This window comes from Tribolium castaneum, chromosome 4, assembly GCF_031307605.1.
Source record: "Tribolium castaneum strain GA2 chromosome 4, icTriCast1.1, whole genome shotgun sequence".
NCBI lineage: Eukaryota > Metazoa > Arthropoda > Insecta > Coleoptera > Tenebrionidae > Tribolium > Tribolium castaneum.
Window position 1 is genome coordinate 12586542 of NC_087397.1, and position 13909 is coordinate 12600450.

The window sequence follows — 13909 nt, forward strand, 5'->3', positions numbered from 1 at the left end:
AAATTTATGTTTAAACATTTGAGCTAAATTACTCTACACCGTTAGAGGACGCTTCAAAACAGACAGATAATTGACAGAAGAATTTGACAGTACGTTTGTGGTTTATGCTGCCCTCTTTTACCAACGCTTCCAAGTTGGGAGTTGTGCGTTGGTAAGGTTGATAACCTGTGGTTTGTTATTGTTTATATGCGGGAAAATTTCATTTTTAATCGAATTTTTCCAATGGGTGAGTTAATTATTTGATTTTTGATTATTTTGTGTTGGATTAGTGTGAGTTTGTGTTATAAGATTGATACCGGAAGGCCGCTTTCCTTCCGTTTTGTTTGAAACTGCGACGGAAATTTCCACAGTCGCATCGGCCTGGTTTATTTCCTAGTGGGCTAGAAATTGTTTTTTGATAATTTGAAGGGGTTGAAATGAAGGGGGACATTCTAAATTAAAAAAATGCGGCATTAGTTACTTGCTAGATTTTTATTTATTTAAAACAATTTATTTTAAGAGTCGCCGATTTTATTTATTATTATATTTTTTTTTAATTATAGAAAGATACAATTTACAAAACTGTTTTTTTTAATAACTTTTGCGTCGTGACCCATTTAAAAACCAATACTCTAGTCGTCGATGAAGGGAGCACGCAGAAGCATCATGTGGGGTGGTGTCCTACTCGCCCATATTTGACCCATTTTTGAAACAACTTATTTCGATTTTCTAGAATCTTCCATGGTGGGAACAAAGTGCACACACCAGTGGTAGGCAACTCCAAAACATTCGAAACGTTTTGAAGCTAGAAATATGTCTGTAGTTGGACAGTAACAAACAAACGGGTTTCATTTATTTTAACAGTTTGCACTAGCAATTGTATTATTTTCTCACAAAATAATGAAATTTTTAGACAGTTTGCTTTATTTTACTGAGCGACGCGAGTTAAAATTTGATTTTTTTTAAGAATTTGGCGCGGAACAATGTCAAAAATAATTTCCAAAAGATAATTTTGAGTGTAATACAATTGTTTACTCGATGAATGACGCTACAACGCATTTATTTTTAGAGCAATTAAGATTCAAATCTAACCGAAGTCACGTTTTACATGTTTATGCTGATTGTGGTAATCATAAGACAAACTTGACAAATAGCAATAAATTTTGAACGAAATTAAATGATTTTTCCTTGTTGATTCAATTTTATGGCAAATGTGGATTGAAGGTCGGGTTGTGCAATTGTTAGACTTTTGACATGTGTTCCATTTTATTCTTTTGCGATTGACAAACTGATTAAAATTGATTTTTCCGGCACTGACTCAAAATGTTATCACATTTGAACTCAGTGACGCACCGCCGTGCCCCCAAAGATTGTAGGTTTATGCACTTTGGAATCGTTTTCTAAGTCATGGGAAGCTTGACATTTTTTTCCTATTTATGCAAAACTTAAATGCATTGGTGTTATTTATCAATCATCCATTGAACAAATATTTACTTCGTCTAAAAATAGATAACCTGTCGATACTACTCTACCTACTATAGGTAGGTAGATTGTAATTTGTTAAAACATTCACGTATAAACAACGTGCCAGTTTTGCAAGCTCTTAGCTTACACACACCTGAGATTTGAATAATAATCCGGTAAAGTTACGAGTTACGACCGTGGAGGTCGGAGGTGACATTCTTCAAGAGAAGAAACATTTCTTAAAAGACTGTATTTTTTCTGTTTATAAATAGAACCATTTTCCAATTATCGTCATTTTTATCTCTAGTAATTTACTCAAAAGTCATGCAGGACGAACAATACAATAACAAAACAACAACAAAATAACATGTTTGTAGCAAGAGATTAAATCCTGATTTATTTCTTTTCCAATATGTTAATTTTTCTTACCTCAATTTAGTCAATTTCACGACAATTAATTGCAATTTGAAATGGACATTGGATAAATTGGAACTCAATTACAAGCTTATAAATGTAAATTGACGATTTAAAGCGTAATAATTGACAATTTTATTGGAAATTATTTGGATTTGAATCAACTTTAATTTATATCATAAAATTAATAATATTATTATTTTGATAAAATGTGTTACCGATAAAAAATATAACATTTAGTGCCAAGAAATACAGGGTGAGTCATTGATGCGGGCGTGCTCCATTGCACCTACACTGTCAAAGATATCGAAATGAATCAAATGACACTACAAATGGGAAGTCAAAGTGCACGTTCTAAAATTATTTTGCCCTATACAGGGTGTTTCATTTTTACAGTGCAGCCTTTAACATAGTTTAATCATTCAGAACTTATTTAATTTTTTCTACAATTTTGTGCGTCTGCAGGCACATAATTAAAAAAACGCAGTGCGCTTGGTTTTCAAGATATTAAGTTGGGATTTTGTCTGTGTGTAAACAACTGTCGGGGGTATCTTTCGGCGATAAGACTGTCCATTTGCATTGTAGCATTACCATACTGTGACACATTCATTTTGCTAAACTTTGAAGGACCATAACTTGATTTTTTTAAATAGCACCTCCTGTATTTTATTACTAATTATTATTCAGTATCTCATTTTACATTTTTTTCACTTCTTATTTTTTTATCCAAAAGTTGATAGTTTTGGAGATAACGGTTTTTCTGAAAAATGCACATAAAATCCCTTGGATACCAATGTAGTGTGTCATGTATAACAATTCATTCTGACATAACAACATCAGACTGGCGTTTTTTATACGTGACGTTTTGATTTTGTTCTGAAAATTAATTTTTCATGTAAATTGCAAACACATCCCAACGAGATATACTTTAATTTTGATATGAAATCATTAAATAAAAATAAAAAAAACGACGGCAATACTAGAGAAAATATGCAAGAAAGAATTGAAAAAGCTTTTTATAGAATTGATCATGCCACATTAGAAGCGGTGAATTTTTAAAAAGAATTGACCAATTATTACTTTAGTGCTTAAGAATACCGTCATTTTAAACAGTTTTGTAACTGCAAGTAATATGTTATCGCTGTTGATTTGTTATATGTACCTCGGTTTTTTTATTTCCTTATTTCTCCATTGTAAATTGCTGCAATTTTTATTTAATAATTTCTTGTCAAGATTTTATTAAAATTTATGTTTAGATTCATTTTCACATTAAAATCAAAACGTGACGTACTATAAATGCCATTTTGACATTAGTATGTCAAAATGTATCATTTTTCATATACGAGTAGCACGCTACATTAATATCCAAGAGATTTTGTGTGCATTTTTCAGAAAAACCGAATTATTTCTTTAACTATCAACTTTTGGAAAAAAACTAAAGAAACTAAAGATGTAAAGTGAGACGCTATTACTAATTAGTAATAAAATACAGGGAGTGCTATTTAAAAAAATCAAGTTATGGTCTTTCAAAATTTACCAAAATGAATGTGTCACAGCAAGGTGATGCTACAATGCAAATGTATGGTCTTGCCACCAAAAGATACGTCATACATGTTTACCTACGGACAAAGTCCCAACTTGATATCGCAAAAACCAAGGGCACTGCGATTTTTTAATAAGGTGCCTGTTGACGCACTAAATTGTAAAAAAAAATAAATGATTTCTAAACGGTTAAAGTAAATTGCAAAAACTAAATGATTTACACAGCGTAAAAAAGTGCAAATTTAAATATGTACAAATTATAGAGTAGGTGCCATTTAAAAAAAACTATGTTAAAGGCTGCACTGTAAAAATGAAACACCCTGTATAGGGCAAAATAATTTTAAAACGTACACTTTAACTTCTCATTTGCAGTGCCATTTAATTTATTTCGATATCTTTGACAGTGCAGGAGCAGTCTAGCACGCCCATACTAATGACTCATCCCCTGTATATAGTTATTTACAAACCAAGTACGGGATTACAATTTTTTAAATGTTGAAGCACCTGTGAGGAAATACAAGGTTACTCTGTTAAAAGTATTTTGCACTGTATCTCAAAAACTAATAATCACACAGAAATGAGTATTTGCTATTAAATACTTTACATTTGTTTCTTTACGTAGGTATAGACTGTTCATAAAAGAGTGTAGGATCTCAGGTGGTTCTGGAATTTGAATTTGCCGCATTTAATTATTTTATTTCTATGAAATTTCTGAAAAGTACCAATTTTTATCTACTCAGGCAAGCAGTAAAACCAATTTTTACAGATACTAACATTGTTCTTTTTTCTGGAAAGAAGCGGCAAACTTTTAATACCTACTACGATCCTACATTCATTTATAGACAGATTGTATTTTCATTAGTTGTATTAATAGTATTAAGGAATTGTAGAAAAATTCTAAAAAAATCACATTCTTAGAGAAAAAGTTGAATTATTTAACAGTAAATACTAATTTCTGCGTGATTATTAGTTCGTGATATAGAGCAAAAATACTTTTAACAGACTCACCCTATATAATGTATCATTTTCGAGGGCAAAAGGTGAAAATAGAAAAGAAACTAATTTCAGCGCAATTTCCGTCATTTATTTCTTGTTTGTCAGATAACTTAATACTTTTATTTGTGCAAACTTAGACGGTAATCTTTTTATTTCCTCAAATAGACTTTTTATGTTTTCCTTGTTCTTAACCTTTAACAATAGTTTATTCACAACTAGCTTAAATCGTGATTTAATAATAAACGTCCTTGTTTGTTGTTTTTTAATCTTTTTCGTAATAATTTGGTTAGACAAAACCCAATCGCTGGGGGTTTGGCGGTTTGGGGATTTGATTTTTACTCTCTTCTTCTTAATTAGAACCCAAATAGGAAAAACACTACTTTGATTCCTTGTTATGATAAAATACCCGAATTAAACCAATTAATCACACGTGACTTGTTTTAAAATTTTCAGTTGCTAGGCGACGGTATAAATAAACTCCCAAGTTTTTTGTTTCACTGAAATGTGCTTTCTTTCATAATTGGTAAACAACAATAAATAAAGTCATCCTGTCCAAGGCAATTTGGAACAAATATTACTCTTATTTGTTTTCGACACCTAATAATAAAAATTGCTCAAGTTGTTGAATATGATCCAGTAAATGTGATGGAAGCTTTCCATTGTCCTGACCTGTGGAAAATTCGACCTGTCAGAGATAAAATGATAAGACGATAATGAATTTCACATGAAAAGAGAAGGATCGTGCTTGTGAAAAATAAATTAGAATTGATGGTAGTTGAAATATGTTGAAATTATTGCGAATATTAGTTCTGGATAGTTCCAGCTCCTTGGGTTTTATCTGGTTTAATCAAATATTTTAATGACGATATGATTCATTGCAGCTGTTCGAACAATTTGCTACAGATATTTGAAAAAATTCGAATTCGATGATTCAAATCGTATCACCATAAAGTTGGTCACATGGTCTCTGACTTTATATAAGTCCGGCGCGCACTTGGCGCTTTAGTTTAGTTTTCGAAGCCCCTCATAGGTGTAGCGATTGAATCCGCGCTTCGTTTTTTATATTCAATCCAATTATTTTTTATTTTCAGTTTAAACACGTGAGTATTGTTCTATTGTTGTGCTAACTCTATTAACCGATTTTTATGGATAATAAAACTAATTTTAACACCGTTTTGATTATTTTGTGTGTTGTGTGATTGTCTGAAACTTGGTCACATTCAAAATCACTCTTTGCCCTCGTGAAGCTTTCGTAATCGATTTGTGACAATATTACCTATTCCTCGACTTTAGAGAGTTGTTTGTTATCAACTTTTAAGAAAGTAACCGGCTGGCTGTTCACGCATCATTCACGTGCACACATTCCTGCTCGACTTCTTGTTGCGGTCTTCAGACTCAAAATTCGACCCAAGCCCTGACCTGGACCCAAAAGCAACCAAAAAACAAGTCTCTTACTTCTCTTGAAGCAAATATATTGCCAAAAGTTTACGCAAAAGAATTTTCTGTTTCTGATTGAAAATATTTTAAATGAAAATTTTAAAAATACATTGATTTGAATCTTGATAGCATTTTTAATACTAACAATAGAAGGATAAAATTTGGTACATTTGTGAAAAGGGCTTTGCTCTATCGTTTCGTACCATTTTGGTTTGGTTTAGTTATACGGGGTGTTGACTAGAAGTGAATTTGCACTGTAGGCATCCGTTCGAGGTCAAGGCTAGCTTTGTTTACGTGGTGTTTGTTTCAGAAAACAATTGCATGAAGATGATGAGTCGCAAGCTAGCCATGCCTCTGCTGGGGGTGCTGCTCTGGGTGATCTCCATCCACGCAGGTACCTTCGCTACGGCTACGCTACTACCCCCTCCCTTAACAGGTACAAGCCGCACTTATACCACTTTTCTCATACACCCCCTTACCAGCGTGTTGTTTATGTTTTGATTTTCGTTAAATTTCGATTTCAAAAAAGTCAAAAAATAAACACACACGCAGTCTGGAGAGCAAATAAAAATCAGCTAGTAAAAGAAAGACAAAAAGCTGGTAACGTTTGATTGTTAGATAATTCTGTCTAGTGTTACAACCGTTCTCTTTTAGGTTGTTTAAAAATCACAGAACTTTTCTAGCTCTGTGCTTATTAATGGAATAGTTGTATGCAAACAAAGGATTTAATCCTGTTTGTGATTTTGTAAATTGAGGTAAGATTGTTACCCTTGTTTATTGTTCATTTTTTTGTCAACTTGTGCACTACAATAGAGTTGCGAGGTTGCGACGTGCACAAAAAATTCAATTCAATTCTAAGCTTTTTTGTGCGACTTTATTCGCGAATCGTTCTCTCTTATTACTGAACTGGAGCCTTCATTGAACGCTTCATTTCACGCAACCAAATAACTTGAAAACAAGTTATTTGCGTCCCAACGGCTCCTTGTCCGCTTCACTTTTCCCTAAGGCGTGTTTTTATAGGCTTCGGATCGACGACCAAAACCATCATCCAAAATCACAATCACGATGGCCCGAAAATCACAGAAAAAGACCTCAATCGGTCGGTCTCGTTCGGCAACAGTGTTATCAACCGAATGCTCAGACTCGAAACAAACCTGGGATGGTCCGACGTACATGTCAAGAAAGGTACGCCCTCTCACGGACAACTCATCGCATCGCATCCAGACGAAGAGGCCTTAAAGCAAGGCCGTGACGCTCTGGTTGCCACCAAGGCCACCATCCACCTCATGAACATGTTCTGTCACAAGTAAGCCACAAACAATCTAAAATCCATTAAAAATACATTGGACCCTTATAAGATATGGGATATGACAAAAACATTAATTTAACAGGCACCACTTGAGTCCTGCCGACTGCTCCAAGTACATAAGTTCGTTCCCTCTGGCCTCCACGTCGTTGGAATCCTCCTGCCAAAAGCAACACAAATTGTGTTCCCAGGAGGAGCTCCTCTCTCCGTACCGTTCATTTGATGGTACTTGCAATAACGAACATGATGGCCCCCGAGGGGCTGCGTACACAGCCTATCGACGTCTCCTCCATGCTGAGTACTTAGACGGGGTTCAAGAACCTCGACGTGCCGTTAACAAAAAACTATTACCTTCGGCTCGCCTTGTTAGTAGTACTTTGATCAAAGGGAATGATGAAAGCCACTCCGATTTGACTCAGGCCGTGGCGCAATGGAGCGAATTTATCGAACACGATTTAAGTCATACGGCCACGAGTAAAATGGGTAAGTTTTGGTACGCTTGGATGTGAAAGGTACTGATGGTACTGTAGTTCACAGTGATAGTACCATCGAATGTTGCGCATCAAGTGGCAATCATTTATCTCCACGGTACATCCACCCGTTTTGTGCCCCCATTTCGGTACCATCCGATGATCGGTACTACGCCCAGCATGGGTTGGATTGCATGACTTATGTTCGTTCGGTACCAGCGTTCCGTCATGACTGTACTTTTGGTCCCTTGGAACAAGTCAACCAAGCCACCCATTTTTTGGATTTCTCTCAGATTTATGGTACCACCTTGAAAAAGGCGGCCATTTTACGTACTTATGATGAGGGTCAACTCGATTTTACAACTCGACATGACAAAGTTTTCCTTCCGGTGTCACACAGTGCAGGCGATGATTGTCAATTGAGTGAAGATAATTCCCTTTGTTTTGTATCTGGGGATTCGAGGGTTAATATCCACCCTCAGTTAACTGCCATGCATACAATATGGCTCAGAGAACACAACAGAGTTGCCAAAGTCTTGTCTGAGCTTAATCCAGCTTGGGACGATGAAACTCTGTTCCAAGAAGCAAGGAAAATTGTGACGGCGGAAATGCAACATATCACGTACAATGAATGGTTGCCGCTCGTTTTGGGCAAGAAGTACTTCACCAAAATACAAAAGTACAACAGCTATGATGAAAACGTTAATCCGTCAGTGAGTAACGAGTTTGCAACGGCTGCGGTGAGAGTTTTGAATTCACTCAAGGACGGAAAGTTGAAGTAAGTCTATTTACAATTGATTGAAAAAATTGTAATGCTTGTGTCACAGTTTGTACAAAGAGGATCGTCTAGTCAACACTTCACTCAACTTACGCAACCACTTCAACAATCCCGATCTTGTTGAAGAACCTGGCTACTTGGACGCCTTGATTCGAGGCTTGGCCACTCAGTCTAGTCAACAGCTAGATCTCAAATTTCCCGATGATGTAAGTTATGACAAGTTGCATTTCTGAGTATTGCATATTCTAATTTGCAAACACTCAAAGTAGTGAATTTAGATAATACGATGGGTTTGGAGAACAAAATTTTCCGTTTTGTTTTTTTTTTGAATAAAAATTGACAACTACATTTTTGCCCAGATATCCACCCACTTATTCTCAAACGGCGCCTTCGGCTTCGACATATTCAGTCTTGACATCCAGCGCGGTCGCGACCACGGATTGCCCCCTTACACCTCCTACCGGACGTTATGCGGCCTTCCTGAAGTCTCTCAGTTCAAAGACCTCTCCGATGTCATGTCACCTGAAGTCATCGAATCCCTATCACGTGTCTACAACAGTCCACGTGACATTGATTTAATAGCCGGTGGAATTGCTGAAAAACCAGCCGGGGATTCCCTTTTCGGTCCGACATTTTCATGCATTGTTGCTGACCAGTTTTTGCGAACGAGGCGTGGCGATCGCTACTTTTACACCAATGAGAATCAGCCGGCGCCCTTTGGAAACGCTCAGTTGCGGGAGATTGAAAAAGTCACTCTTGCCAGGATTTTTTGCGATAATGGGGACGATATCGAGATGATGCAACCTCAGGTGTTTAAACGGATTAGCGAAAGGTTGGTATTATTGTTTTGGGGGTTTTAAGAGTGATTTTTTTGTTTAGTAATAGACTGATGAAATGTGATTCCGGCGACATTCCAAGGGTCAACTTGAGGATGTGGATGGATAGCAGAAGAAAATATTATTAGTGCCTTAAGTCGTTTAAGGTAGCATCAGTTCAAGACTGATTTTTAATGGCTGTTTTATTAGATTTTTAAGTCAAAATTGAAATTCTTAATTTACATATCTTTAGTAACAGTATTTATTTCTTTTTATACTTGTATGTATAGCGACACAAATTTTGTAATGCTCAGTGCATAAAATTGTGCAATTTTATTTATTGTATAAAATAACATGTAATGTCGTAAGATTTTTAAGTCAAACTATATTAGTTTGATTTAGCGTAGAGGAATTTTATAGCGATGTAAAAAGTAATGGTACAATGTTTTCTACACGGTGGAACAACAAAATAAAATTATTGATTGCAAAACTCGTTTCCTTTAATCATATTAGACCTTTTTATTCGAGAAATAATAAAACAGCATCGAGAAAAGCAATGGAACCAGGAAAAAATTTAAAAACTTCCAACTCCTCAACAATTTCCCCTAAACATGTAACGAACAGATCAACAAACTATAAACATATTTCAACCTCGTTGTTTTTCAACTACACCAAATATTTTTTCAATATTAGACCATTTTACACGAAAAACGATATAAAGATTTTTGTGAAACCAGTCAAAAAATCTTTAAATAATTTCATCTCCTTAATAGTTTTCTCTAAATACATACATTCAAGTCCAGCTTTTTGACACACCAACAAAATATACCTAACAGATTTCAACAATAAATGGTCCTACTTTTAGTAGCAACTCGCTAGTTGAAGTAGATGAAGTAATAATTTTATAAGCTTCACCTAGGTTTAAACCCACGAGCTGCCACTACCTAATTTTTTTTGCTAAACTATTTTACCGTTCTGTAGTATAGAGAGGTCTTTTTGTTCGTTTGCTAATAAATAATAGACTTAGTTTAGTAATTCAAAAAAAAAGGAAAAAATAGTTTAGTTGCTCGTTAGCTAATTTCACATTAGTTATTATTTGATTTTTTGCGCGAGTGAAAGAGTGCAAGATTTTGGTGTTATTTGATTTTGATTTTGCAATTACAACCTCAAAGCGCCCCTATCTACTGGAATCCTCGTGTCGTACAAAGACGGTGCTTGGAAAATGATACCACACGTGCCTCCAATACACGCTAGCGTGAAAACCCACAAAAAGAACCGGTCAAGAACCATTGAGACGAATTTCCAATCCTCAACAATCTAAAATTTTAGGTTAAAATGTGCCACAGAATTCGGTTTTGCGTACCTCGTTGTCTTTATCAGCGTCACTTATGTGTTGTGCGATAAATCTAACACCCTGTAGTGCCGAAAGTACGTTAGCAGAGAGCGTACGTGGGGTCATATTCGAGGAGCCAGTCACTGAAAAAAAACTAATCAGTCTTAACATCAACAATTTTTGAACAGTACTTGATGAGTGCGCTTTCATTTTACTGTCGTCGTCTGGGTTTTGCAAAACGAAGCTTGGTTCACGTGTTGTGATTTTAAAATCGGTGTTAAACGGGTCTCTCATGTTCAGTCTGGAAGCTAAAGTAAGTTTGCGTCCAAATTTGGGTTTAGTTATACAAACTGTAGCTCCATTTCGTTGGTGTACCCTCGTGGTGGTTGATTATCGTCGTATTCTGGAAGAGTGTAAGTGGTTCGTCGCATGATCAACAACTTGGGCATAAACTGGAGGAAGATCTTGCGCACCATGGGTGACATTTTATGGGTCGAAGGTGAGCGGAAATGGACATTAAGAACGCACACGGTGACCCAAATGGAAGACGTGACTAGAATCATGGTAAAAAGGAGGTACTTTCCTAAAAGTGGGACTGCGAGGGACGTTGGTGGGATAATTTCAGCCAACAAGAGGAAAAACACAGTCAGAGATAGAAGAATCGAGACGCAAAGTGAGACTTTTTCGCCCGAATCCGACGGGAGGTAAAAAACTAGTACCGTAAGAAACGTAATTCCCACACAAGGGATGATTAAATTGACGGTGTAGAAGAGGGTTTTGCGTCTCATTGTAATCTTGAAGGTGATGTCTGAGTAGGGTTCGCTGCAACAGGGGTAGTACTCTTCGTTACGTGTCGCTGGTACTGCAAGAATGTCCCACTCGACGGAAAGATAAAACTCGGATAAGTCAATCCCAACGTTCACAATATTGGAACCAGGGACTTGATCCATGTGTTTCAAATCGACCTAAAAGTGTCTTTCTTTTGATTTGCTCAAGTACCACAAGTACCACCAACTTGGAAGCCATTATACGTCCATGAACCGAACTTCATGAGACAACTTTGTTCGTCAAAGGGAAAATACTGGACGTTTATTTCACAGGAAGACTTGTATATTGAAGGAGGCTTCCAGATGACTTCCCCGGTGTAAGAAAGCGTGGCTTTGGTCATCAGAGTCACTTCGTAGTTGCCATCGGCACTAAAATTACTTTTGTGATTTTCTAAATACAGTTATTGGGTACCCACTTGTTGAAAAGTACAATATCTGGCAACCAAATGTGTTCCGACGGCACGTACAACATCTCCACCCCTCCGTACTCCTCAGGATCCCATTTCAACTTATAGTCAAACCATCTCTGCACAACCCACAAATTCGTTGTCATGATCTGATTTTTCAAATTCATTTCAATCAACTGGGAGATCTTCAAGCCCAACCAAACGGTCAGAGTTTGTGTGTGGTTCTCCACAGGTCTGATCAGTCGATTGTAATTGCTGAGAAGGTCGTCATACAAACGTTTTGCATCTGGATTTGCTTCAATATGTTTGAGGCCATCTACCAAAGCAGAAACTTAACATTTCTTCACGTAGCGTACAACAAACTCACCGATATTTCGCATAAAAACAACCAACAACAAACTTAAACAACATGTAAACTTTAACAAGTACATAATATTAATAAATTTGCAAAAATTCTCGCGCTAACATTGCTTTGTGATGCTGGCTGGACCAGCCGCGAAAATCGATGAAACCACGCATGGCCTTTGAAATTTGCTCTGCTTTTGATCACTTTTTATTTGTTTTCTTTTTTTTACTAAATAGATACCACAATTATAGTTGACATTTTATGCAAGTCTTTGTTAAAGCACTTCTGATCTTGAGTTCATCTTTTTTTAATACTGTCTGGTAGTGGCGTTACTTTGGGTCTAAAATTAGGTGAATGGTAAATTCAAATAAATAACATTCGCTTGTTTCTTTTCATTGAAATTAATGGACTAATAAATTGATACAAAATAACCAAAAAATCGCCAAGTTATTGCGGCGTCTGAAAAGATGAAAATTTCAACTTTTTCTCGAAAATCACAGCGCAAAAATTAAGAAGGCGTGGCGTCATAATGCCCTTACCAGGGCCGTCTCAAGCTTTCCAGCCGCCGGGGTGCAAAGTTCTGAGTGCCGCCCCTGTCATTCTCTTTTTTACAAAAATTACAGCTAATTATTTTCAGTTTTTTATTCCAGGTCTGCATTCAGTCAAAAAAGGTTTATCTATCGTCTTTCAACATTTAGTAAGTTGTAGGAGAATCGGAAGATTTTTGCATCGTTTAAAAAAATATTTTTAATAAAATGTACCATTAAGGTAATTTATAAGATATTATTTTAGAGAGGAAAAAAGAATTTGCTAATTTTTTGTATCATCTAAATCCAAATTAGATAAAAAATAACGCATTATAGATTCACTTTTTCTAAACTGAATTAAAGATTTTTTACTGCTACAAAGTTAATGTTAGAAAAAGGAAGAAAAAATACGTATATTTCCTGAACAATCCAAAAAAGTTCGATACCTGAAAGAATTTTTAGCTGCATCGTTAGTAACGATTTATAGGTTGAGCGTACTCAATAAAATAAATTAAATAAATTGTTGAAATTTGAAATCACAAACAGTACAACAGAACAAATTATTCTTTTGTACTGAGTGTCTAATTTTGTAGTGGTTTGAAAAGAAATGTACAATTTACTCAGCATTTTTTTAGTTTTTGATAAATCATGTGAAAAATATTACAAATTTATTGAAATATTATACATTTTTACTCCAAAAGGTCAAATTTAGTCAAATATATTCGTAAACACAAAAATTAAATTATATCTTACTTCACCTTTTGTAGTTATATACAGGTTCGCTAAAAAGTATGAATACAATTAAATATTACAAAAACTATACATCAAGACTTATTGAAATTTAGTGTATGTTTAAGAGATATAAATTCAGATGTTTATTAAATTTCTATCTCCATTTGTTCCTCGGATACAGGGCTAATTTGATTTTTTTTAAATAGCAAGAGTCAAATTTAATATTTTTGGGAAGCGCTTTTTTTCTGAGTTCTATGATATAACACATGCATTAATGCATTAATTTAATCAAAATTCAAAAAAAATCGAAAATTTTGAAAAATGTAAAATTTTGTGTTGGAAATGTTGTCTTTATCTATCGTTAGCTCTTTGCTGCCAAAAAATAAGTAAAAAATAAGTCAAAATAAAATAAGTTAAAAATAAATGTTAAATTAACACTTTTTAACTGAAAAAGAACACGTTTTAATTAAAAAAAATTAAACACGAAATACTTGATTTTTATACTACAAAAGATGTTCAAAATGGCTTTCTGTCTC

General features: G+C 35.2%; 2 protein-coding genes and 1 long non-coding RNA gene across 8 annotated transcripts; 1 reads left to right on the forward strand and 2 right to left on the reverse strand.

Moving 5' to 3' along the window:
• The first annotated feature begins 91 nt into the window (after positions 1-91).
• LOC658096 (peroxidase) lies at positions 92-9691 on the forward strand. Of its 4 annotated transcripts, XM_015982303.2 has the most exons (9): positions 93-226; positions 6143-6268; positions 6487-6587; positions 6853-7138; positions 7224-7621; positions 7669-8386; positions 8436-8592; positions 8746-9218; positions 9266-9691. In XM_015982303.2, exons 4-9 carry the CDS (start codon positions 6966-6968, stop codon positions 9348-9350), a joined length of 2004 nt encoding a protein of 667 aa, XP_015837789.1. In that variant the 5' UTR covers positions 93-226; positions 6143-6268; positions 6487-6587; positions 6853-6965; the 3' UTR covers positions 9351-9691. The 4 variants fall into 4 exon arrangements, with proteins under 4 accessions (XP_008200785.1, XP_015837789.1, NP_001164313.1 ...); XM_008202563.3 differs by lacking the exon at positions 6487-6587 and having other exon boundaries at positions 92-226; NM_001170842.1 differs by lacking the exons at positions 93-226; positions 6487-6587 and adding an exon at positions 5415-5495.
• On the reverse strand, positions 457-2174 carry LOC135265841 (uncharacterized). Its single transcript, XR_010333674.1, has 2 exons — positions 1873-2174; positions 457-784 (listed from the first exon to the last, which is right to left on the reverse strand). It is a non-coding gene; the product is annotated as an uncharacterized LOC135265841 (long non-coding RNA).
• A 4-nt stretch (positions 9692-9695) lies between the features above and the next one.
• On the reverse strand, positions 9696-12292 carry nAChRa8 (nicotinic acetylcholine receptor alpha 8 subunit). 3 transcript variants are annotated; one of them, NM_001109949.1, is made up of 7 exons: positions 12136-12199; positions 11778-12063; positions 11550-11730; positions 10886-11499; positions 10726-10835; positions 10565-10677; positions 10360-10518 (listed from the first exon to the last, which is right to left on the reverse strand). In NM_001109949.1, exons 1-7 carry the CDS (start codon positions 12197-12199, stop codon positions 10360-10362), a joined length of 1527 nt encoding a protein of 508 aa, NP_001103419.1.
• Between the last annotated feature and the right edge of the window lie 1617 nt (positions 12293-13909).

What these genes read in the sequence shown, in the direction of transcription:
- LOC658096 (XM_008202563.3), top strand. Translation starts at nt 187, where the DNA reads ATGCGGGAAAATTTCATTTTTAATCGAATTTTTCCAATGG. An exon ending in TACGGCCACGAGTAAAATGG is followed by an intron (nt 7,622 to 7,668) that starts GTAAGTTTTGGT and finishes ATGGTACTGTAG; the next exon opens with TTCACAGTGATAGTACCATC. An exon ending in ATCTCAAATTTCCCGATGAT is followed by an intron (nt 8,593 to 8,745) that starts GTAAGTTATGAC and finishes ATTTTTGCCCAG; the next exon opens with ATATCCACCCACTTATTCTC.
- nAChRa8 (XM_064355997.1), bottom strand. Translation starts at nt 12,199, where the DNA reads ATGTACTTGTTAAAGTTTACATGTTGTTTAAGTTTGTTGTTGGTTGTT. An exon ending in GGACGTATAATGGCTTCCAA is followed by an intron (nt 11,500 to 11,549) that starts GTTGGTGGTACT and finishes AGACACTTTTAG; the next exon opens with GTCGATTTGAAACACATGGA. An exon ending in ACGCTGATAAAGACAACGAG is followed by an intron (nt 10,519 to 10,564) that starts GTACGCAAAACC and finishes CTAAAATTTTAG; the next exon opens with ATTGTTGAGGATTGGAAATT.